The sequence below is a fragment of the Monopterus albus genome, unplaced genomic scaffold, assembly GCF_001952655.1.
Source record: "Monopterus albus unplaced genomic scaffold, M_albus_1.0 scaffold111.1, whole genome shotgun sequence".
NCBI classification, from domain to species: Eukaryota; Metazoa; Chordata; class Actinopteri; order Synbranchiformes; family Synbranchidae; genus Monopterus; species Monopterus albus.
The window spans coordinates 2,745,866-2,772,352 of record NW_018127991.1 but is presented as its reverse complement, the minus strand read 5'-3'; the positions used below and the strand labels follow the sequence as shown (position 1 = coordinate 2,772,352).

General features: G+C 39.6%; 1 protein-coding gene across 4 annotated transcripts in view; it reads left to right on the top strand.

Annotated features, from left to right (window-relative positions):
* Positions 1-22,954, top strand: part of csnk1a1 (casein kinase 1, alpha 1) — a 38,365-nt gene extending 15,411 nt beyond the window's left edge. The window contains exons 5-11 of one of the 4 annotated variants that reach the window (XM_020611236.1): positions 6,411-6,494; positions 9,413-9,552; positions 9,873-9,951; positions 10,698-10,772; positions 10,858-10,964; positions 11,597-11,709; positions 22,207-22,954. In XM_020611236.1, coding sequence (XP_020466892.1) covers positions 6,411-6,494; positions 9,413-9,552; positions 9,873-9,951; positions 10,698-10,772; positions 10,858-10,964; positions 11,597-11,709; positions 22,207-22,214 — 606 coding nt within the window. In that variant the 3' untranslated portion in view covers positions 22,215-22,954. Of the gene's footprint in view, positions 1-6,410; positions 6,495-9,412; positions 9,553-9,872; positions 9,952-10,697; positions 10,773-10,857; positions 10,965-11,596; positions 11,751-22,206 lie in introns of those variants that run through there. The other 3 variants (XM_020611234.1, XM_020611237.1, XM_020611235.1) reach the window with 3 other exon arrangements.
* The last annotated feature ends 3,533 nt before the right edge of the window (positions 22,955-26,487 follow it).

Sequence of the window (26,487 nt, the reverse complement as noted above, 5' to 3'; positions counted from 1 at the left end):
CGGCGTAGTGTGTTACCAACTGTTTTTTTGGTGACTATGGTCCCAGCTGCCTTGAGATCATTGACAAGTTCCTCCCGAGTAGTTCTGGGCTGATTCCTCACCGTTCTCATTATCATTGAAACTCCACGAGGTGAGATCTTGCATGGAGCTCCAGACCGAGGGAGATTGGCAGTTAATTTATGTTTCTTCCATTTGCGAATAATCGCACCAACTGTTGTCACCTTCTCACCCAGCTGCTTGGTGATGGTCTTGTAGCCCATTCCAGCCTTGTGTAGGTCCACAATCTTGTCCCTGACATCCTTTGAAAGCTCTTTAGTCTTGGCCATGGTGAAGAGTTTGGAATCTGGATTGATTGATTGCTTCTGTGGACAGGTCTCTTTTATACAGGTAACGAGCTGAGAGGGCTCCCAATGTCAGCTTGTTACCTGTATAAAATACACCTGGGAGCCAGAGATCTTGCTGACTGATAGGGGATCAAATACTTGTTTCATTTATGAAAATGCAAATGAATGTATAACTTTTTTTGTAATGCTTTTGTTATTGTTGTGGCTCTCACTATTCAAATAAACCTACCATTGAAATTGTAGACTGATCATTTGTTTGTTATTGGGCAAACTTACAAAATCAGCTGGGGTTCAAATAATTTTTTCCCTGACTATAAGTGTACAGGGCAACACACTGGTGCTGTTGCCCCAGAACACACCAAGAGAGGCACGACTTCAGTGCAGTACTAATGAAATGGGTGAGAATTTTAGTATTTCAGCCTTGATCATTTTTGACAATAACATCATAGGTAATGATATTCTGCAGTAGTAGTTGAAGCTAGCTCCACCAGATACAACACTACAACATTAAATGCTTCTTATATACATACATGCAGGGTGGCATTACTGTTTATGTAAATATTGAGTACATATTCCATTGCTGAGTAACATGTCAACAGAGGGCACTGTCTGATCATAAACTCCTACAAGAAGTAGTAGTCTATAACCACATCTTGACCTCTGAAATATAATTTCAGAAAGGCATGTCATCTTTGGCTAACAGTTTCACCATAGGAACCTACTGAAGTGTGTCTAAACATGTATTGCATGTCGCAGGTTCTGCATTTGCTTCTATTACCCTCCACTCACTTTGGAGGTTCTTCCCCGGAGCTAACTTTCAGCCCACCTTAGAAGGTAGTGCTAAAATCAAGTTCCAGGAACGCAATGGGGGAGGCGTTGGGTGCTTGCAGGTCACCCTTGGTTGGTTAAATCTTGCTGTCTTCATACCACTACGAGAACAGTGTGTAAGCACACTCACTGGTTTAGAGATTAAAAACCTGTTGGTTGGATGTTAAAAAAAACAGTGAAGATGTCACATTTCTGCATGTTTGTGTTCTGCTTGTTCAATGTGAGTAGATCGCTTGCTGGCCTCACTGAAATCTCAGAGGTTAGGTTGTTTATATTGAACAAGTGTGCTCCTGAGTAGATTTGAGATTATGGACATGTTGCCATGACAAATCCTGTGAGTCTTTGGAAGAGCCAACAAATCTCACATCATATGAGATTTTCAAATTTATCCAGTTAACTTGTTAATCCATGTACAAAGAATACCTCCACTGATTTTGTCCAGGTGAAATTGTCAATGTTTCTTAAAGTAACTGCTAATGCTAGCACTATTACTTGCCTCAAACTGACTGTTCTCACAGTTAACTGTACTGTAATGTGACCGGTGTTTTTCTGTCTTGTAGCACCATGTTGCTTTTGTGAATAGTGAGCTTCATTGTCCTCCTGATATCTTTGATCCAAGTGCTACATGTTTTACACATTGCAGTTCTATCAAAAATCACTTCATTATTTCTGCACTATCTGAAAAACTCTGACTCAGACTTCAAAATATGGTGGCTTCTGACTCTGTCTTGTGTTTTTACACACACACACACACACACACACACAGAAAAACATTGGTTTTAAGGTGCAATAGTTTAAACACAGACAAGCGGTCTCTCTTTAGTAGTATAGTCAGCTCCATTTCAATAATGGTCATATTTTCTTCATAATGCAAAAATGTATGATGAATGTAGAAATATATTGCTCAAGAGTTGAGAGAAAAGGAAGAAAGAGTGGTGGGGGGGGGGGGGGGGATCATATTTTACTCAGAATCATGCAGCCCTTACAAACCTCATGGCACACAAAATATTGGCACCCCTGCATTTCTGTCAGATAACACACCACTTCTCCCAGAAAATTGTTGCAGTCACAAGTTCTTTAGTATTCTCATTTTTATTTCTTGTTTGCATTGGAACGACACAAAAAAGCAGTGAGAGAGACAAAAGCCATATCTGATGCATTGCACACAGAACTCCAAAAATGGACTGGACACAATTATTGACACCCTCAACTTGATATTGTGTAGCACAAGTCTGTGGACAAAAACATCGCTGAAATCCGTCATTTCCTGTAACCTTCACTGAGTTTCTTCCACCTCTCTATTAGAATTTTCGACCACTCTTCTTTTGCCAGCTGCTCCAGGTTTCTCAGATTTGAAAGGTTCCTTCTCCCAGCTGCTGTTTTGAGATCCCTATACAGGTGCTCTATGGGATTTAGATCTGGACTCGTCACTGGTCACTTCTGAATCTCCAGCACATTGCCTGAAACTATTTCTGGTGCTTTTTGAAATCTGCTTTGGATCATTGTCCTCCTGTAAGACCCATGACCTCTGACGGGACACCCAACTTTCTGACACCGGGCCCTACATTGTGTCCCAGAATTCATTGTTCATCTTCAGATTTCATAATGCCATATACACAGTCAAGACATCCAGTGCGTGAAGCAGCAAAACAATGCCAAAACGTCATTGAACCTCCACTGTGTTTGACTGTAGGAACCATGTTCTTTCCTTGAAGGCCTCATTTCATTTTCTGAAAAAGGCAGAATGATGTGCTCGACCAAAAAGTTGCATCTGTCCACAGGACATTCTCCCAGAAGGATTGTGGCTTCCTCAGGTAAGTTTTGGCTAACTCCAGTCTGGCTTTTTAATGTCTCTGTGTCAGCAATGGGTCCCCCTGGGTCTCCTACCATAGCATCCCTTGACATTCAGATGGTGATGGTTAGTGTGAGCTGACACTGTTGCACCCTGTGCCTGCAGATCAGTTTGAATGTTGTGCACAATGGGCACAGGAACGGCAATGTCTCTGGAGATGGACTTGTAGCCTTGAGATTATCCAGGCTTTTCCACTGTTGGTTCCACTCTGGTTCTCAAATCCTCAGACAATTCTTTGCTCTTCCTTCTTTTCTCCATGCTCAGTGTGGTCCATACCATACAAAGGGTGTCTACTTGTCTCCATTTTAACTGGTTGCAAGTGTGATTTCTATGTTGCCGGCACCTGTTGATTGCTACAGATGAGTTTCATTACAAATTAAAGTGGCATCATAAGGTTGAAATACAACTGTTTCTGTTTTTGAAAAGGTGTAAGTAATTCTGTCCAGTCCATTTTTGGAGTTCTGTGTGCAATGCATCAGATATGGCTTTTGTCTCTCTCACTGCTTTTTGTGTTGTTCCAATGCAAACAAAAGAAATAAACATGAGAATACCAAAAACTTTGTGACTGCAACAATTTTCTGGGAGAAATGGTGTGTTATCTGACAGAAATGCAGGGGTGCCAATATTTTGTGTGACCATGACTGTATGCTATATATTGATCACTTCTTTGACTGAGAGCTACATTGCTTCGTCTCAACACAATCATTAATGGTTGTATCACTATATGAAAAATAATCTCAATGATGGAAGACAGCTGTTTGTCCTGAAAGATGTTTTGGTTTCAGGAGAAGTGGAGCACTTCTGAAAAATTGAAGTGCTACATCTTTGGTGCATACTATGAAAATGTTTTTCAAGGCAGAACTGTTGAGTATGAAGTCAAGTTTCCAAAGTTAAATAATAGTACAAATGTTTTGTCATTTATTTTGTCACGGAATTGTTTTATTTAAAACTGAAGTCATTCTTTTCAATGTTTGTTTCATTAACAATTTTATAATCACTAAAATTTATTACATTCACATATTTATGCACTTAATGTAAATCTTGAAGAACAGGACCCCTGATTAGCTAGTTATTGGAAGAAATCAGAAATGCAAGCACAAAAAAGAAATGTGTTCTTGGAATTAAAAAGTTTGGTCTGCATTCAGTCCTCTGGAAGTTTTGGTCTTTGTTTACCTTGATGCAGCATAATGGATATGAAGCAGAGTTTTCTTATGTTAAAATAAGCACTATTAATACAGAAGACTAGATGGGTCATAATGATATTAAGAAACTAAAATGCACTTGACAATAAACTAAGTTAAATGTATGGAATAAATATTCCTTTAATGTATTTAGAGTATTTGTTTGAAGGCTGGCTTTTTAATTCACTGTCTTTTACTTCTATGAAGCCTTTATTCATTTCATGGTATTTTTAATTTAGGATGATGCCTCAATCGGTCTCTCTCGGTAGTTCAGCAATTAAGATTGGTTGGATCAGTCACTTGGCAGAAATGCAGACGTCATTATTAAGTTAGCTGTAACTCGTCATCACACACTGGTCTGGTCAGTCAGAAAACCCTATGACAATGGAAGAAACAAGATTTGTGTATGTGTGTATGAATGGGAAATAATGTAACAGGCTTTGAGTGCACATCAATATGCCAAAAAGCACTATACAAGTATAAGACAATTTACCATTAGTTGAAACATTTCTGGTTGGCTATGACGAACATGGCAGCTTCAGATAATAAAAGTGCCATGATGTTTTTGCACCATGCTGGCAAATTGTACGTCATTTGTGACATAAATTTAAGTAAAAACTTGTTTGGAATCATTTTGACATAACCTTAAATACTTGGCTTATGCACCTAGCTTATGTTGTACTGTTGTCCTTGTCCTGGAGTAAAAATCCAGTGTTCGTTCATATTAGTTATTTAGAAGAGGGCAATTTCAAATCAGTTACCATGAAAGGTCCAAAAACCTATGTAAATGGGATATTTCAGTCTTTTATTTTAAAAAAAATTTACAAAACGCTCCAAAAACCCATTTTCACTTTATCATTGTGGAGTATTGTGTGTAGATTGAGGAAAATATGAATTCATTTTCAGACAAATCTGTAACATAATGTGGAAAACATGAATGGGTCTGAAAACTTTCTGTACTCCCTGTGAGTTGGGCACAGTTTAGACCAGGGCTGAGAATGACTTGGAGGTTTAACTAGTCTCAGATATTTTCTTTAAGTGGTCCATATACATGAGGATATTTTTCAGATTTCTGTGATCTCTGTTTTACTCAGTTGATGTGACTTTGAAAGCATTATTTTGGGGTCATTCTCCAGAGCACTGCTAGGACCGGAATTTTTATAGATATCCATTGTCTTCAAGCTGGAACTGCTGTGTGGTGGGTATGATTGCTCTGTAGCCTACAGTATGGTGTAGTCTGTGCAAGTACACAAGTAATGTTGTGGTAATTTGTGCTCAAGAATATGAGTGTTTGTACATTTTTAATTTCTTGGTTTCTCAGAACTTATGAGCTCTGCAATATCCATTCACATTATTTCTCAGTTAATGTGTACGGCAGTTTTATCTATCATAGAGTGATAGAAAAGTGAGAAGGATTAGTTAAACTTTGGTAAGGATCTCAATGTGATGCAGATTTTTGCTAGTGTAAGATAGTCAAATGCCACAGTACAGCTGGTTTACTACCAGATTTTCTCACATACCAACCCATCTCTAATGAAGCTTTAAGCTCATTACTTGTCTCTGTTTAGGTGTCGTCAATTCAAGTTTTTTATGCAACCAGACAGGAATTTCCCCCATGGTAGTGGTCACCTGTGAACGTGGTTAAAATATTCTCAACTTTAAGAATTCTCTTCGAAGGCCTGTCAAATCTATTTGTTTGCAGATATTTTTTTTTTGTTTTGCTGGTGGGGGATGGGCAAACATGGGCTCTGCCATTTGCTGCCCAGATCTGCCTTTCCCCCCATGGTCTTTTCTGAGCCATGGTTTTGCCCGTCTGCACTGGCATTTATTGCCTCTGACAGATATATTTAAGTATAAACTTCTTGACTTTTCCAGAGACACTTACGGCTTCTTGTTGTACAGCATTGATCTTTCCATGGTTGTCCTGACAGAAGAAAATCGCATTGATGTGGTTTCTTCTAGACTGATGGCCAGAATGATCATATCTGTACTGCAAAGTTTTAAAGTGGGCTACTTTGCCTGTGTAGGTCCAGTCTTGGATGTATTGAAAGATGTTCCTGTTGTAGTTGTACAGGACATTTGTATTCAAGGGAGTAAATCATGTGGGTGCAACCCGAAGTGCCTGTTGTACTCATGTTAACTGTGACTGAAGGTGGATAGAGGCTGTGTGATTTTTGACCCCTGCCCCTCTACTGTCTGCCCTAGTGTTTAGACTCGTCAGTGGGGAAGAGGAAAAGAAGCTTGGCTGTTAGCTCTTCTCAGGACCCATCTTTCTCAGGATTAAACCAGGTGTGACCTTTACCACAACACCAGCTGCCTCACAACAGTTGTCGCTTTGCCATCATACCTAACTACACTGGTTTAAAGTGAATCAGACCACCAGCACGCATTTTGCACTCACAATACCCATTGTATGTAGTTCACCCTTTGTGCACTTTGTAACAGTGGAAGAGGAAAGCCAACTTTCAGTTAGTATTGCTTAGAAAGGGTACCAGTCACACAAATTGTATGGAGGATTACCCGCATTAAAACCAGTTCAGTTCTAATGTGATATTTGTCCTGACAGTAGTGCAGAGCAATGATTAATTCTTTAACTTTAACCACCTTTATCTGTTATGTATGAAAATGCTCAGTAATAGTTTGAACAAAAAGGCATTCTCTGTACGTCTTCCACCAATATGCAGCTGAGTCAGGTGCTTCTCAGATCCAGAACAGCAAACATTTCAGAAGAGGCAGGACTGGACCACACTGATTAATTTGCTGCTTTTAATTGTATAAACAAATAAGACTATGTTTTGTGACAGTTTTGGCACTGTTGTCTTCATCAGAGTCAAACAGGACAAAGCCACAAAACAAACCTTTTAGCTTAGTAATAGTTGTCTGTTATTACAAGAACAGTACATTTAAATCACTTGAGTGGTAATGGATTATTGCCTGAATCCAGCTCCATAACTTGACTTAAAAAAAAATCCATGGGTGCCATAAGAGCATGCGACTTAACATTCATGATGATAGCTGTGCAACAAACCTAACCACAGTACTCTTCACGAAGGCTGCTTAAGACCATTGCCAGACCATTGTAAATGTTACATGCTTTACCAGGAATTAACTTCTCACATTGGCTGCTGCTTGTGCTCCTACTCCCCAAACATGAGGTGTAAAGCTTCTTTGTAATTAAATTGTTTATGTTAGAATCTGTAATGTATTAACTTGATTTTCTCCATTTTTAATTAGTTTTTGTTTTATTAAAATTTTGGTCTGGTGCATGATGCGAATGAAAATACCCACTGGCAGCCTTGTAAATGCATTTCAGCATGCCTAAATTACAGACTAGAAAACCTAACTCCATTTAGGGCTTGAAGGGCACTTAAAATACAGATAGGTAAAGAGTTCTTGGAAGAATCCGACATAAAATAGTGGGTAGTTAGAAAATTGTAAAAGCTAATGGGCTGGCCAGTATGGTGTACCGGAGAGTAGGTGCCCCTAAAATCACAGAAATTCGTGATATTCCGACCTGCAGTTTGTCTGAATGTATCGGTTTTCAGACAGTATGTTTAAACTGCTGTTCCAGATTGTCTGGTATGGTCACATTTGGTCCTAGCATGTTATAGTGTGTATCGATATGTGATGTGGTAATGTGTGAAACTCATTATCCTACCTGTTAGGGTTGTTGTCTGGAAGTGGGATTATTCAGTCCTTGGCTTCAGTTTAGGGTGTCATATCAGTGTTTATTCTATTGTTCTTCAACTTAATAGCAATAGAAGCTCTGGTGTCAACACTTGTATGAGAAGAGCTTTATGGGGACATATTTTTCAGATGTCTTGTTTCATCAGTTATAGTGTCTGTATGATGGATAAATAAAACACTTTGAGGTTATATTTTAAGAGGTTAAATTCATATTTAAAAATGAAGTAAACTGATAGTTCTGCTGTACCTGGAATGTGGTGTCTGTGATTATCTTAAAAAGTTCAGTTAATTTAAGCTCAGTCAAATTCCCCTTGTAGAGGTCTGGTCTGTGGATTTTATTTGCTATGCTATTAAAACATAAAACACACTTTTTTGACAGTGACTGCTTTGGCAAACATTAATTAACTACATATGGCTCATGGGTCAGCTGTTGTGGAAGTATGCAGCTAGATAGGCTGACACAGAACAACCTATGCTGAAACAGATGCTCCCTGCTACTGTTCTCAGAATCCATGATTGTCTTTTTGGTGAATGTGGTGGCTGGGCGAGTGGAAAGTCGAAATATAACCCGGCTGTCTGACTTGTTTACCAGTTGGCACACAGGCATGCTGACATTCAGGTGAGTTCAGTGTGTTTTTGGTCTGCTTGCTGATGAATGTTCAGCTTATGCATGATCACTGAACATACCTTGGATGTTTTACTCTGTTTAAATTACAAGCCATTAAGAATTACAAGTGCCATATGTCAGCTTGATGGAAAAAATCTGACTCTGTTACACACAGTCCAACCTGTCTGGGTCAAACAGTAGAGTTGACTGAACAGTATAGCATTAGGAAATCAGCTACATAGTTGGACAAGAAAGCTGCCCATTGCATCACAGAGACCTCAAAGTGGTCAGCTTGATGTTGACTGTGAAACCCCACAGTCATAAACACACAATGGATTGACATAGTGCTAGTTGTGTTGTACTGCTGCATCTCCTGCACTCTTTTTTGCTTCTTCACTACATAGTTATTTCAAAGGTGATTTTACTAAGTGTGGTATCACAACCTTCTTGTAGTGTGTTGTTCTGGAGTAATAACCTGAATTTGTCTTCCTGTGTTTTTACATCATATTTAAATAGTGCTTTATTGATTAAAAGAAAGCAATACACAGTCGTATGGAACAAAAATAAAGTGGGGGTAAAAATGTGTCATCTGCAGCTTTCACAGAGCACATCTAGAAGCCGTCTAGTTTTACTGTGGTGTTAAGTGAACTGTTGCTGTGAGAAGTGACTTTTAGGGACATAGTTGTTGACATAACACTTGCCCCCCCTGTACTTGTTAATGTTGTCACAAGGATCTCCTCAATCATTGCAATGTTTTTGACCTTTGTGTTTTACAGAAGAAACCTTTTGTATAAAATATAGAAAGTGTGGAATTAATTTTGAATATCTTAATTTCTGATGAACAGAACAGATTGTCACTTGTCCGTGGGATATCACTGTTAGATAACCTTTATGCTCTCTCCTTCTCCATCAGTTGTTCCTTATTGACTTCGGTTTGGCAAAGAAGTACCGAGACAACCGAACACGGCAGCACATCCCCTACAGAGAAGACAAGAACCTGACTGGCACAGCGCGCTATGCCTCCATCAATGCACATTTGGGCATTGAACAGAGGTTTGTGTGCAATTTATTTGCTCCTCAAACAACTTTTAATGTTGTTTGTTTATTTAGATTCTAGTAATCCAGCTAAATATTAAAAGTTTTGGTGGGGGCATTTGAAAACATGTGAACTGCATTCCTTATTGGGCAGAGCACCCTAAGATTTGAGCTGGAGTTTATCCTGGTCTTAACACCAGTGCAACCAGCTTCATGCTTTTTTTGATTCCATGACAGTAATGCATGAAATCTCTACTCAACATTTTTTCATTATGTTAGAGAAGATTTTATGACAAACTTCTGTACCAGTATAAACCCAGCATTATTGTTGTCTCCAGTCGCCGTGATGATATGGAATCACTAGGCTACGTGCTGATGTACTTCAACAGAACCAGTCTGCCGTGGCAGGGGTTAAAGGTATGAAAATATAACCGTCTGTGGTCTTCATCCACATCTCTTCTCGTGCATTTTTCTGTTGCCTTCTGCATGTTACTTTTTGGTAACACTCTACTTTATTTACTGCTTAAAAATACCCCATAGGGGGAGTTAAACATGTAATACCTGGTTCATAATTGACTGTTATGTTTATTGATGTTTACACTACTTCTAATGTCTGCTATGTAGACTGTCGAATATAATTCAGATGCGTTTACTATATTGTCATTAATTAATTGGTCATACAGCAGCACCCCTTTTGGGTGTTCACAGGAGTTAGCACAAATATGTTAGTACACTTGAATCATTAGTGTTAAAAACCAGTACATATTTACATACTACTAACAATGCTATATGTAGGGGGACTTGAGCTTGATCTATGGTTCTGCCTATGCTGTTGTTGACATTTATACTTGTGCGCTGGTGTGTCTGCTTCACACTGCATGTACACCACCAACACAGTAGTTGGCAGTGGGGTTTATATGCCCCTATATTGAGGTTCTTCACCACTGTGTTTAGGTTTTTTTGGTGAACAAACATTGGTGACAGTGGGCATGTTGGAGTTAATAGATGTTGAACAGCAGTTACTTTTACTGAAATTATGGCATATTTTTAGGTAAGGTATGTTGAATTTAAGACATTAAAATTTTCAATGTCTATAAAAACATATAAGAAAAAGCATTACTACTGGACCCCAAGAATGAACATAAGCACACTTTGTTTGTCAGGCTGCTACAAAAAAGCAGAAGTATGAGAAGATTTCAGAGAAGAAGATGTCCACCCCTGTTGAGGTCCTCTGTAAGGTAAGAAAGTATTAAACAGGAACAATGATGCAGGATATCTTGGTCCCCATCCACACAACTCATTTGTGTGAATGCATGTTTCCAGGGTTTCCCAGCTGAGTTTGCCATGTATCTGAACTACTGTCGTGGCTTGCGCTTTGAGGAGGCTCCAGATTACATGTATCTGCGCCAGCTGTTCCGCATCCTCTTCAGGTAAACATACATAATGGAAAGCGAACCCTTTTACAGAGGAAAGCCTTGATAGCAGTGTTGATTTAAGTCTTTTTTTTAAACTACTTATGACAAAATAAGCCTTAGTGTAAAGACAAGTTTGCAAAATGTCCTGGCTAAAATGATGACTTTTACAGTTTCAGCTAATTAATGTTATATTCACAAGTTTGACTGTACCATAGAGGAGTTAGTTTTTTGGTTACTGATTTTATATTGTTGAAAAGCTGTTATCTACATCAAGAACTGCTAATATATTATAATATGCTAATGTGTTACTTTTGATGAAAGTCCTTTCTTTGCAGTAGTGAGGGAGCTGCTTCACAGTGCATACATTTTTTTTTTCCCAGTCCTTCACTGTTTTCTTGATATTTTCTGAGTGCATATGCACAAATAAAACAAGCTATATTAGGTGCAAACTATATGGTGCTGAGCACATAAGTTTTCCCCGTTCTTTTTCTTTCCTCCTTTCATCCTGTCTGATTTTACCGCCTCATATTTCTTACAACTTTCTCTGGCGTTGCTTTCATTGTTTCATTCAATCATTTCCAGTTCTTTCATAATCTTTCAAACAATGATTGTGGGGGACATGCATAAAATGTTTCTGTGTGTTTCAGGACTCTGAACCACCAATATGACTACACATTTGACTGGACCATGCTGAAACAGAAAGCAGCCCAGCAGGGGGCCTCGTCCGGGGCCCAGGGCCAGCAGGCACAAACCCCCACAGGCAAGCAAACTGACAAACCCAAGCCTAACATGAAAGGTTAGTAGCAAACAGCCAAGCGACGTTTTTTTTTTCCAGACACCAATTGCTCATATATTCATTCATTATTGTATTTAGGACTATTAGATATTGTTTTAGTCCCTAACCAACAAGCAGTTGCTTCAAAAGAATAAAAGTGCCAAATTGACACACACACACACACATACACACCTGATATAATGATGCTAAACAGCATTATAAATTTGAAGAAGCACCATAAAATCCAAAATCAAACAATTTGATACAATTGGTCTGTCTTGCAGAAGCAAAGACGTCCTTGGGGAATTTGACTACTAACTTTGCTGCCATGCTATTCTGTTCCTTTGTTGGGGCTGGACAACAGGTTCTCTTTGCTGTGACACTGTTTTTAAATGCTGACCAGCTCTCTGACTCATCTGCAGTCTATTGTTACTAACGTTCGTTCTCCATACTGGATAATGTTGAAAATACTTGGCTTTCTCTCCTTTCTTAACACTTGCTTTTATGTGCTTTTTGACTGTGATGTTAATGATCAACACTTGGTGTCAAGCTGATTGAGACCAGGTGTGGTTCATTAGGAGAAACTACCTCAAGAATAGTGGTGCTTCAGGATTTGAATAAAGGGTGTGCGTGTGATGTCACTTTATGCAGAAGTTGCCACTATCACTCTTCTGAGTGGCAAACATGACATTTGAAACAAAGTTGGAAACCACTACTGGAATGATGAAGAGCTGTTGTAAAGTCCATCCAGAAAGTATTCAAAGCGTTTTAACTTTTTCCACATTTTATGTTACAGCCTTATTTCAAGATGCTATCACGCAGCCTCTGACCCCTGTGTTTACCTAGAGTAAGTGATCTGTGTATATACACAGTAAAAATTAGAATGTTGAAATTGTTGAAAGTTAAACATTTCAGAGTTGATTGCTTTAACACAGTTAATGTAAAATGTTGTCCTCAAAATTCTACAAACAATACTCCATAATGACAATGTTAAAAAGTTAGTTTAAAATCTATGCAAATTTATTTAAAAAAAAAAGAAAAAAAATCACATGTACATAAGTATTCACAGCCTTTGCTCAATACTTTCTTGAAGCACCTTTAGCACCAATTACAACCTCAAGTCCTTTTGAGTATGATGCTACATGTCATTATGGGGTATTGTTTGTAGAATTTTGAGGACAATAATGGATTTAATCCATTTTGGAATAAGGCTGTAACCTAACAAAATGTGGAAAAAGGTAAGTGCTGTGAATACTTTCTGGATGCACTGTATAACTGGTTTCATAGTGTGGTTCAGAAAAAATGCCACTGCCACTCTTCTGGCTGGCAAACATGACATTCGGAACAAAGTTGGAAACCACTACTAGAATGGTAAAGAGCTGTTGTAAAACTGGTTTCATAGTGTGGTTCAGAAAAAATGCAAGTACAAGTGCTGACAACTAAATAGTAGAGGTAAACTAACACTATGTGCACATTACATGCTCAGTTCCGGTCTTTTTGTGTCAATAGTTCAGATTCATGTTTGTGTCATATGTCCATCTGGCTATGGTGTGAACACTGTTGAGGTCCTAAACTGCCATGCATGCACAGATTTACCTGAAAGGTGAGTCATGTGCATACAACATGAACTTCGTTTGTGTGATGTTCATGCGATTTTTATGTCATTGAAATGCGACAGACGTCACAATTCTGCGCTGGAGGAGGCGAGGGGTAATCATAATGGCAGACAATGGTGATTCAGGTGGTCAGTGGAAAGATGGTGACGTGCACAACTTAAGTACTTGGGGTGAGAATGCGATGCAAGCAAAACTTGAAGGGTCCTATCGGAACCGTGCCGTGTTTGAGAGTGTCTCTAAAGAAATGGCCGAGCGAGGGCACAGCAGGACGTGGATACAGTGTCAGCGGGAAGTGAAGAACCTCAGGGCAAAATTTAAAGAAACTAAAGACTTAAACAAACGAAGCGGTCATGGTCGCGTCACCTGCCCGTTTTATGACGAGCTTGACCATATTTTGGGCGACAAACCGAGCTGTCAGCCAATAGAGCTACTCGACAGCTGCTCTACTGTTTCAGCTGAAGAGGTGCCTGAAAGTCCAGGCATAAGAAGAACATCAAGAAGGAGGAGAGCACAAATGTTGCTTATGGCCTCGCCTCCTCCAGCGCAGAATTGTGACGTCTGTCGCATTTCAATGACATAAAAGTCACATGAAATGCGACCTGGCCATTCAGACTGACGTCGCATTGCAAAACATTGGATATATATCCGATTTAGGACCACATATGAAAGTGGCCTGGGCCGGATTTGAAAAAATCGGATTTGTGCTGTTCACACTGTCATAAGGAAATCGGATATGGGTCACATTTGGGCAAAAAGATCAGATTTGAGTCACTTCAGCCTGCAGTGTGAACGTAGTCCTATTGGTTGAACATCTGGTAAGACCTCTCCTTCTGACACTGTCTCATCATGAAGAACAGCTCCACCATATTCCTCGATGGCCTCTCCATGCTTTTCACACACATTGTGGAGAATGCAGCATGCACTTATGATGGTTGGGACAGCGGAGATGTCCACATCCAGGCATTTCCCTAGGCACCTCCACCGCATCTCCAGTCGGCTGAAAGCACAGTCCACTGTCATCCTAGCTTGGCTATGGTGCATGTTGAAGTAACGTTGCGCATCTGTCAGGGTCCCTGTGTCACTGTATCCTTTTAGCAGCCAGTTTCGCAGGGGATAGACAGGGTCGCCGAGCAGCATGATTGGCACCTGAACACCCATTATCTCTTCAATTTCCTTTGATGATGGGAATACAAGATGAGGGAAATTTAATTAACAAGACAGAATGGGAAAATGTTCTTGTTTCAGTTACTGTTCAGGGTCTCCAAATGTGTGGGGTTGTGTGATTTAAAAAAAAACAAAAAAAAAAAAAAAAACCACTCACTGTGGAAAAAGCTCCCCTCTCTCTGCCATTGTGTTGATCTTGGAATTCCTAAGAACCCTGGCATCGTGGACACTTCCAGGCCATCCAGTGTAGATGTTGGTGAAACTGTTGAGGACACATGGAATGAGTTATATATATTTTGAATCAAACAACAATGAAAAGAAATCTGCAACTAATCTTTGAAGCAGTACCGCTCTGATACAACATCTACTTAAATTCTGAACGACTAAAAATACTGTTCTATTTCTAGATTTGGGATAAGTATGGCTGTCAGAAAAACAAGCTATTTGCAACTACAAATTCTTACTATTGAGGTGTGAGTATATACATTTGACCACACAAATCGTATATTATTTTTTGATGGCCCAAAATTAGTATTTTATGAAAGGCCTACCAAAATTGATGATCGATGACCCCCTGCAGGACCACAGAGTGCCATCCTTTGCGGTTAAAATAGTCAGCGTGGTTGTCTTCAGGAGCAATGATGGGAATATGAGTCCCATCTATTGCTCCGGCACACTGAGGGAAACCCCATCTCTGTCTGAACCCTTCTATGACTTCTTGCAGATGACCTCCTTGAGGCAGTTTAATGTACTCAGGCATGAGGACATGACGAACTGCTTTGCAAAATTCTTGGACTATCAAGCAAACAGTGGACTTTGCGATTCTAGACAGGTTGGATATTGTGCGATAACATGAGCCTGTTGCCAGCCAGTACAGCCGAACTCCAACACGCTTGCTCACAGATATGGGTCGCCGGAGATTAGTGTCTTGCCATGCAAGGCTTACAGAGAGGCGCTGACAGGTCCATTCAAACGTTTCCCTTCTCACTCGGAAATTATTAATGAATTCTGTGTCCGTGAAGCCCCTCACGGAATCCCACCAGTCCTGGCTCCGACTCCGCACCCACACATTCCTCTGTACAGAGGTAGCAGCCACTGCTCCACAAAAGGCCATAAGCAATATTTGTGCTCTCCTCCTTCTTGATATTCTTCTTCTTATTTCTTTATTTCGATTCCACATTAACTGGTACATCGCTACGCACATGCTATCACGAGCCGCATCCATTTTTATTTTCGCAAACACAGTACGCTGTGTCCGACGTCACGTCCTCTTCTGCACATGCGAGTCACCTCAGGGCCGTATACCATTCACACGAGACAGATGGCAGTCGCATTTAAATGACAGTGTGAACAACAGCTCAAAAAAATTGGATTTCGGCAAAAAATCCGATCTGAGCTTTAAGACCTGCAGTGTGAACGTAGTCTTAGTCAGGTTTGGAGGCCTCCTTGCTTGCACATGCGAGTTTTTAGTTCTGCCCACAAATGTTGTATTGGACTGAGATCAGGGCTTTGTAATGGCCACTCCAATACCTTGACTTTGTCCTTAAGCCATTTTGTTACAGCTTTGGAAGTCTCCGTGGGGTCATTGTCCATTTGGAAAACCCATTTGCAGCCAAGCTTTAACTTCCTGGCTGATGTCCTAAGATATTATTTCAGTACTGTATATCCACACATATCCTTCCTCATGAAGTGCCCCAGTAAACCCAATAAAGGCCCAACCCACCCTTCCAGTTACTGTACTCTGTTACTTATTAACACAGATTTAAAAATTATCACCAAAGCACTAGCCACTAGAATAGAGACAATTACTCCAATAATAATCCACCCAGACCAGACAGGCTTAATTAAAAGTAGATACACTTTGGGTAACACCCGTAGACTATTTAACTTAATCAATCTTGCACAAAAAAAAACAAACAAACAAAAAAAAAAACAACAACCGACACCATAATGGCAGAAAAAGCTTTCGACAAAGTTAACTTGTCATCTCTCTTCAGCACACTACACAGGTTTGGTTTTGGAGAGTCTTTCATCCACTGGATTAAAACACTATATACATCACATAGAGCAGGGGTGCACAATATGTCGATTGCAAAGGTAGTGTTGGTAGATCATGTGCCATTCAAAAATAAATTAGATGTATCCGGCGTAAAGTACGTGCCAAATGTTAACATGCGAATGGTCAGTGTGACGATTTGCTGTGGCGACCCCTAACAGGAAAAGCAAAAAGTGACAGTCCTCCCTATGGCATTTGCTACTTGATTGACATACGGGGCAGCCAGTCTGAGATCTTGTCTTTTCTGACACACGAGTCACCAAACGCGCACAGTCAACCACACAAGCTACTGCAAAACTCAAGTGAGCGAACTACCTTGTCAGACTTTGAATTAATTTCTACTAAAGGGTATAAAATGAGTGGGGGAGCCGAATCAAGTAAGAAACCGAAAACATTCCATGCGGAATGGGAGGACTTTTTTTTCATCATGTTATATTCGAAATGCGTTTGCTTGATCTACCAATCTACCATCACTAATCCGAAGAAGGGAAATGTGGAGCAGCACTTTCAGACCGTTCATGAAAACTATGACACTCATTCATACATATATTTTGTGTGTGCGCAGGCGCATGTGTAGTATTTTTAATGTAGGTCGATCATTTTCACTTGGTCATTTGAAAAGTAGCTCGCAAGGCGAAAAAGTGTGGGCACCCCTGACCTAGCGCTACAATAACCTTACAAAGTTTGACACTTCACTGGGGAACCAGACAAAGACGCTCACCATCTCTTTTCGCCATTTTCATTGAACCTCTAGCAGCAGCAATACGACAGAATAATAGCATCAAAAGAATACAAGATACCAACTCACAACATAAACTGTCTTTATGCAGAGGATTTATACTTACAGGACCCCTACAGTTCATTACGAGATACTTTCTCTATTATTAACACATTCTACAGGATTTCCAACTACACAATAAACTGGAATAAATCCACCATATTGCCACTCTGAAGATTCTTGAGATTCTGCAGCTCAAGACTGTCCCCTCCCACTCCACACTGGCAACATTAAATATTTAGGTATCAGTATTTTCTCCAGGCTGTCAGAACTTTTTAACCTCAACTACACCCCTCTGCTAAAAAAAAGATAGATGATTTCAAACAAGATAGATGATTTCAAACACTAGTCCAACCTCCCACTCTTACTCATTGGCTGAATTGTTAGTCAAAATGAAAACTTGACCACAAAATAACTGTTTTCAGTGCTTCCGACAACACCTACAGATAAATGGTTCAAATCACTTGATTCTGTAACTTCACAATTTTACTGGAATAACAAGAAACCCAAAATGTCCCTGTCAACACTTAAGAAGAAATCACAAGGTGGCCTAGAAGCACCAGAGTTTCAGCATTATTTCTTAGCAAATCAGCTACAATATTTCAATGGATTGAGACAGTTATAATAGCTCATGGATAGAACTAGAACAAAATCAATGCAAAAACACTTCAGTTGCCTCACCTTCTTACGGTACTCAATTAAGAAAATGAGCTATTGCAAAAACATCACAATCTCTGCAACTCTGACAGCCTGGTGGAAAGCAAACAAAACCACTAAATCATCAATACCATGTAGATACGATCAATTCAATTCAATTTGGCATAACCCTGCTTTTCAAATGCATAACCACCCCATCCACTTTCCAACAAAGGAATCGCTCACCTCATCACCTGTTTGAAAACAGGCTTATACCATTCAATACATTAGTCCAGAAGTACAGAGTTGGGAGAGGAGAATTTCTCTAGTACCAACAGTTAAAATCCATAATTAAATCAAAGATCAATATAATCAACAACCCACTACAATCTTCCATGCTAACTGAGGAGATAATGAAGTTTACAAACTCAAAGAAGATATCTAAACTTTACAAGCTAAGCTAATGTCAAATACAGATATAACAATACCAGTAACTATTAGGAAAAGGTACCCCCCCGTCTTGACTTCTGGACCGAGATCTGTAATAATATTTTTTGCATGACTATGAGTATAAACTTACAGCTTATACAATATAAAACTATTCACAGGACTCGCATCACGCAAGGTAAAATGTTTAAAATGGGTTTCCCTGAATCAGATACGTGTTCACAATGCACTCTGGATTGCACCGATGATTGCTTCCACGCTAATTGGACCTGTCAACCTGTTTACTCCCTCTGGGTAGCGGTGACAGAGAAACTCTTCACCAACTTGAGCTGTAGAATCACTCCATCTCTATTACTCTGCCTGCTCACTAATATCACAGAAGTCAACCATTCATTCATTAAATATAAAAACCCACTTATTTCTCTATCTGTAACTCTATTTTTCTAGCTATCTTTTTTTTTTTTTTTATTTATCTCCCCCCGAATCCCAGTTTATTTGGTTAAAAAGTTTTTTCTTTTTAAATACAGTGGGTACGGAAAGTATTCAGACCCCCTTAAATTTTTCACTCTTTGTTATATTGCAGCCATATGCTAAAATCATTGAAGTTAATTTTTTTCCTCATTAATGTACACACAGCACCCCATGTTGACAGAAAAACACAGAATTTTTGACATTTTTGCAGATTTATTAAAAAAGAAAAACTGAAATATGTATGTACTGGATCCATATTGGGTCAAAAAATAAACTAATATAAAAATTTTATAGCCATAATAAACATATATTTTTTACTAGCTATTATCTCGACTAGCAATAATATTGATTTATGCTAAATGCTAATGATACAACCGTCACCTGTCGGGGTCAACTCTGTGGAATGGATGCATAGATTGGATGTTTTCTGCTGAGATATTGATGCATTGACATGCTGCTGTTGTGGTAAGGTAGTTTGGTTCAACAGACATATTGTACTGTTAACCCCCCGATTATTATATGATTTGTCAGGAGGTAGGATATTAGGTTTCCAGTGAACAGTTACTTCTAGAAATTGATATGTTGTAAGCAGGAACAATTGTAAAGAGTATGGAGCTTTGATAAGGGCCTAATTTGGATGGCTAAATGACTGGATCAGAGCATCGCCAAAAAGGCATTTTGTTGTTTGTTCTCAGTATGCAGTTGTCAATACCTACTGCGTGTGGTCCCATGAAGGACAATCAGTGGACTGGTGGCAGGGTCATGGGCACCCAAGACTCTGATCCTACAGAAGAGCAACTGTAGCACAAATTGCTGAAGTACTAAATGCTGGCTAAATGTATCATTTACCTGGGGAGGAGATGGCACCAGAAAGCTCTAAGGGAGGCTGGGTGGGGGCAGTGTGATCTTCTGGCCAGTGTTCTGCTGGGACACCTTGGGTTGAGGCATTCATGTGGATGTTACTCTGATACATACTGTCTACCCAAACATTGTTTCAGACCATGTACACCCCCTTCGTGACAATGGCAAGATAATGTGCCCTGCCACACTGAAAAAAAATTTCAGAAATGGTTTGACAGAGTTCAAGGTGTTGCCTTTCAAAATCCTTTTCCGATTGATCATGTGTCTGATATGCTGGAACAACAAGTTTGATCCATGTAGGCCCCAGCCCGCAACCTAGAGGACTTAAAGGATCTGCTACTAACATCTTGGTGACTCATATGAGCCGGCACCCTCGGAGATTGTGTGGAATCCATGTCTTGAGATCAGAGCTGTTTTGTTGGTTCAAGGGGGACCTGTACAATATTAATCAAGTGGTTTTAATGTTGTGACTGATCGTTTATAAAAGAAATATTAATTCTTACTAGTATATTCAGACAGTACAGAATCCTTTTCAAACCACTTGGTGACAGGGAAAAAAATCATAACTGACCTGAATGGATTACAGCCATCTTCCTAATCAGGGTTGAATGTGGGCTGAGCACTGGATGACTTTTATTCATTTGTTCTTGAATACACATAACAAATACATATTAATAGAACTGTACAAATGTATGCAATTCAATGCAAAACTTCACCTTATGTCTGTTTATGAAGCTCAAAATGTTTGTTTTTGGTGAAATTGTCATAAATGGTTAATGAGGTCATAATTAAATGTGGTGTTGTACTGGACTACATTAAATTCAGAGGTGTCCCTAATATTCTGACTATCTTGTGTATGTAGCTGGGAAGGACAAAAATATATTTTGCCAAGAACAATTTATGACCCCAAATCAGAAAAGCTTGGGTCGGTATGAAAAATCAAAACTAAATCTTAAAATAGTGATTTGTAAATCTGTATCCTGTATTACACTGAAAACAATACAGCAGCACCTTATTGGATGTGATACCTCATCAGTTTTATTCTTAGTTCAAAATAAACACAAAACAAGTCGGGACAATAAAGTATTTACCGCGGCATGATGTTGCCGTTTTGGGATTGAGGACATCAAGTGATTAAGTGTGTCAGGTGTCATTTTGTCCCATTCTTCCTGCAAACAGGTCTTAAGGTGCACAACAGTCCCGGTCTTCATTGATGAAATTTGCGTTTTTAAACATACCACACATTCTCTATTGGGGACAGGTCAGGACTGCAGGCAGGTCTCTCTCTCTCTCTCACTCACTCACTCACTCACTCACTCACACACACACACACACACACACACACACACCCTCACTCACTCCTATGGGCAATTCAGAGTGGCCACTCAACCTAAGCTGCATGTCTTTACACTGTATTGAGGAAGCTGGAGTACCTGGAGAGAACCCACACCCCAGGTCTGCCCGGGCTTGAACCCGGAACCTTCTTGCTGTGAGCGCTATCCACCACACTGTTGTGCTGCCTGAAAAGCATGCAGTGGGCTCTTTAAACATTTAAATTTTCTCATGCATATGGTCCTTGGCCCGTCTTTGCTCCTGAAGGGCTCAGCCTTTCCTTGGTGCCACTTTTGTAGCAAATCATGATTGCAGCCACCTGTTCACCTGTTTCAAATGGAATCATCATTTCATTGATTTATCTCATTACTGGCCCTAAAATGCAACCGTCCCAACTTTTTGGGAATGTGTTGCAGGGAATTTTTTTTTTTTAACAGAGTAAAATTGATGAGGTATCACATCAAATAATGTGCCGCTGTATTGTTTTCAATCTAATACAGGACACAGAAGATTTACACAACACTATTTTCAGTTTTGATTTTGATTTTACATCCCATCCCAACTTGTTCTGATTTGGGGTTGCAAGTACAGTTTTCCAACATACAAATAAAGAGGTATTCTACAGCTAAGTGCCAAGTACCACAAGGAAGTTGCTGGTGACTGCTTTTGAGTTACAATAGACAATGATTTGCTTTTAATTTTGAAGGAATCATTGCGATGTACAGCTGCAAGAAAAAGTAATGGCTCTTTTCACAATTTCCCTGTTTTCTGCATGAATTGGTCATAAAATGTAATTTGATTTTCACATGTCACAAATCAACAAACTATTTACTGAACACACCCATTAAACATACAAAGTGATGATGGGATCCTGAAGAACCATCAAGACCTATACTTGGCTATGCCTGTGTCTTGATATAGCCTGCACCTTGACAGAAGATGACTACTGTTATTTGATGTACCACTCATCCCTTTTTCTGTTTATTGCTGGTCTTCTGCACTGACCTCCTTCACTGAGACACTAACCTGTTGCTGTGGTTGTTGGGCCATTGTGTGTTTGTATATCTGAATACCGTGTGGATACTATGCTAGTAATGTTGTGTGTGTTTCTGTGTCTGTAGGTTTCTGAGTGCTCTCTACCCAGAGCAGTGCTGCAGAAGTGTTGGTGACCAGGACCAACAAGCCTCTCTTCCTGGACAAGCGACAAAGAAAGTCTGCGTCTCTCCTTCCATAATAACTCTATGTAATGGAAATGTATAGATTTACACATGCCTTTGTCAGCTGTTTATATATATATCTATATATAGATATATATATAAACTCTCCACACTGAAAGAAAAGCAGGTTTTTTGGATGTGGAGGCTGTAGCCCCCTGTACCCACCCTAGGCACAGATCCCTTCCTCATCCATCCATCCCTGTCTTTGTCCTGCTCTGAGTGTTGACTTTTTTCTAAGGATTTTGTTGAAGCTGAAGTTAAGTTAGTCAGCTGACTCCCTTTTCTCCCCCAGTGGAAACATCTCAGCAACTCTTCCCCTTTTCACACCATTATAATTTCACTCCTTCCTTTACCAAGCAAATGTTAAAACATTTAAACCTGAGAACTGTTATCCCTTTTTCTTTTTGAAATAATTGAATGATGCAACCTTGGATGTTATTTACTAAATCAAATGTTGGATTTTTTTTTTCTTTTTGTTTCCTATGGTGATTAGGAGTTTGCCTGTTGAAAATATAAGCAACTGATGGCAACAATTGTAGAATGATCCTCTGGCTCTCTCTCCCTCTCTCTTTAGAGCTCTGAATTATTAAATCTGTTGTAAAACCTATGGCATTCTCCAAAAGATACCAATAAAAACTTTACATAACTCAGACCTCCAAGCACAAGTCATTACCAACCACCTGAACAATAAGAACTCTGAGGAAAATGTGAAGCACTAGTTGCCTGATTTGTCTGAACAGGACAAACTGATTGATCTTTCCATTTTCCTAATAGTGTTACGTGCATACGCACCAATGAAGTCCCAGTTTGAAGCTAGTAGTGGCCATCAATCCTTCTTTAAGGATTAGGGTACTAGTAGCTTTAGCCCAAAAATGAGCTGGCACTTAGTCAGGCAAGTGAGAGGGCTGAACTGTGCATAAAGTCTGACACAGACGTAGCCAGAGAGCAGGAATTCTTCAGAAGAAAAACAAGCTCCAAAAAAAATCTCGTATACAAACAGCAAAGCATGTGTGCAGTTCATCGGTTTATACTGTACTTCAGTTGAAATATAACAGCCTAATCATCGTTGTCGTCATCGTTTACTGCTAGACTTTAGAGCACTACAGTGACTACAAAAAAGAGGTGGAAACTTGTTCCAGAAGTGATTTTTCCATTTATTGTGTTCCACAGGTTTCACTCTCTCTGAACTTCATTGGTTGGTAAAGTTATTTAAATTGTGAAAAAGACAGATTCCTTTGCATTATGTTGAAAAATAGAGGCGGTGCCACCAAATCTGGCGCTGGTGCCATAATCCGAGAAATTTGGTGGCACCAGTGCTGCCACTAGGAAATATTAGTCTGGAGTCCTGGTAGGTCATTCTGTCTGGGAAAATCTACATTTCGACTGAATATAGTACAGACAGCCCTTGGATCTGTTTTTATGGTGTGATTTTTAGAGTCAGTGTTGTATTATCACACTAATTCTTATTTTATTAAGGCATGGCCAACATTAGGTGAAATGATCTCAAATTACTACAGGCTAATTACATGTTAGCACCAATGAAAGAATATAGGGATTTCAATTTTATATCAGTTTAATGTAAACAGTCAAGTAGAACATTTGACAAGCCAAATGAAAGCTTAATTTATGGTTCTGCACTGAATTTACACTATAGGTAACATGTAGCTACACGTTTTGGTGACTCAGGCTACAACAACTGATTGGTTGCATCACATTTCCTTGTTCTAAGTGTCCAGACAAATGTGGAAAATTTCCGTAAAAGTAACCGCTGTTCAACATCTGTTAGTTGTAACTCCAACATGAGCCACTCAGTTTCAGTCACCATTCTTATAAGAGACAAAGAAACCCCACCGCTGACTAATGTTTTGGTGGTGTAATTGCAGAGCGACGGAGACACACCAGCGCCAAAGTATAAATGCTTACGACGGCATAGGCTATGTGTAGATCCAACTTGGAACCATAAATCAAGCTTAAAACGGGAATTCCAATAATTATAAAACTTCATCCAAAATCCTACTGACATATGCAACTTCACTCTTTTGACCACAGCTTTAAGTTTCTGCCTGTAGGTCAGGATGACATGGATCATTCAGTGGTCAGGGAGTCCCAAGGCTAAATGTGGGTAAGAGCAATAGGCATCCTTTCTTACTGTGTAGCAGTGGTCCAGTTGTATTTCAGCAGTTCTTGGGTGAGGTTTACTCTGTTATAATACCCCTAAAACAATGAGTAGGGAGTCTGGATGTTTCAGATGCATGCAGGTTATTTGGTCAGCCATTTGCTGTAGTGCCTCAGTTAATGCAGGCATGAGGTGGGATGTAAACACCAACCAGAATAAACGAAAACTCCCATGGTGAACGTTAAATGAATAGAATCTAGTGATCAGTCTGCAGACAATTGGACTGACTAGAGCTTCCTGGAGCAGGCTGTGATCTGTCTGCATCTGGTGTGTTGGTAGACACATTGCATTTTTGCTTTCTGTTACATAACAGCTCATAACAGGCAAGCATGAGTCTGCATATCAATGTCATCTGTATCAAACTTTGAGGTGGCATTACCTGATGACACACAAAGGGCTGCTGCTGCAGCAGATGTACCAACCTCAAGCTCACCCCCAGTTCAGCAGACCAAGTACTCTGATCTTGACCTGTGATAACCCTATTAATCATGTTTTCCAGTATCAGCAGTCCTTCGTCCTCGTGCTTTAATAAGGTTGAACAGTTTAGATAAGCAGATAGATGCTTCACACTGCTCTGCTCATCATCTCTACCTAGCTTGTTTGAATCAAGCCCCTCAACCAGTCCAATGCTGTTGATGATTTCAACAAAAGCTTCACTGGTGGTTAGCTGATGAAGCTGCTTCTTTATGCCCCAGATGAGTCCTTTCCTCTCACTGACTGACATTCTACTTCATGGAGCCACATGGGTCTGCAGTCCTGCACTCTTTGTTGTTTATGTCACCCTCACTGGTCACCACCTTGCCTCTGTAGTCACATACTTGAAAACTCCTTCCTCCAGCTATATGCAGTTTGTCTGGTCCTGGGTTTCATATATCACTGTATCAGCAGCTGTCCTTCCATCAGTGTCCCCAGTTACAGGCATTTTCTGGGTGCACAGTGGCCTCCATAACCCTTAAATGAAAGATGTTTGGGACGACGACACAAAAATGCTCCGCTACTGCCACCTTCTGGCCCGACCAGGATCCAACACCAATACATTTAACATAAACACTGTGATGATGGATTTGTGCTGTGACCCCGTAAAATAAAAAGGAGAGTGTGGGTATTTTGTGTTCCTGGGTTCAAAGCAGCTATAGCTGAGTGTGTGTCCTTTTTACACCACACCTTAACCCCTTTTATAAAATTCACAAGTTCATCAACAGAGAAACCCAAACATTTATAAGAATCTACACATACAGCAACGTATGTGATCCATCATTAAACTGATTAACACTATGAGTAGAAGAGGGATGCCTAAAGTGAATCATTTCAGTTTTCTTACTGTTAATCATCGCCATTTGTTACACCATTCTTCAGTATAGAAGACAATCTGTTGTAGTTTTTCTTCAGAAGGTGAGAGTAAAACTATACCGTCTGCATCGCCACACATTAGTCCTCAATTTAAAGCTATAATTGCCTTAGCCAAATTATTTATGAAAAATACAAATAATGTGGGGATAGAGAATCACCTTGCTTCACCTCTGATGACGGTGAGAACCGGTTTATATAATACTCATTTAATCACACAAGTTATGGGGTCACTCTAAAGTGCACGTATAGCCTTATAAAATCTCTCATTCAGTTCATATTCAACCAGTCTATAAGATAAAAGGTTCCTGTTGACCATATCAAAGGCTTTCTGAAAACCTATAAAACATGCAGAGGCTGACTTTCATTCCCTAATTTTATTTACTAAAATAATAGACAATACAAAAATTTGGTCAAGACAGGACCTTGATTTACGAAGCTCACTTTCTTCTTCCACAAGTAAACTTTCATCTTCTAAGTGATGATTCTTTAAGTATATTAGAATACAGTTTACAGGCTGTGCTCATTAATCCCTCGGTAATTTAATGGCACCCTTGGTTCGTCACAATATGCTTTTGGTACTGGGTTTGTAATTGATTTAACCCACATAGATGGTATTTTACCAGATCTAAAGCACACTTTAAATAATTTGCACAAGATAT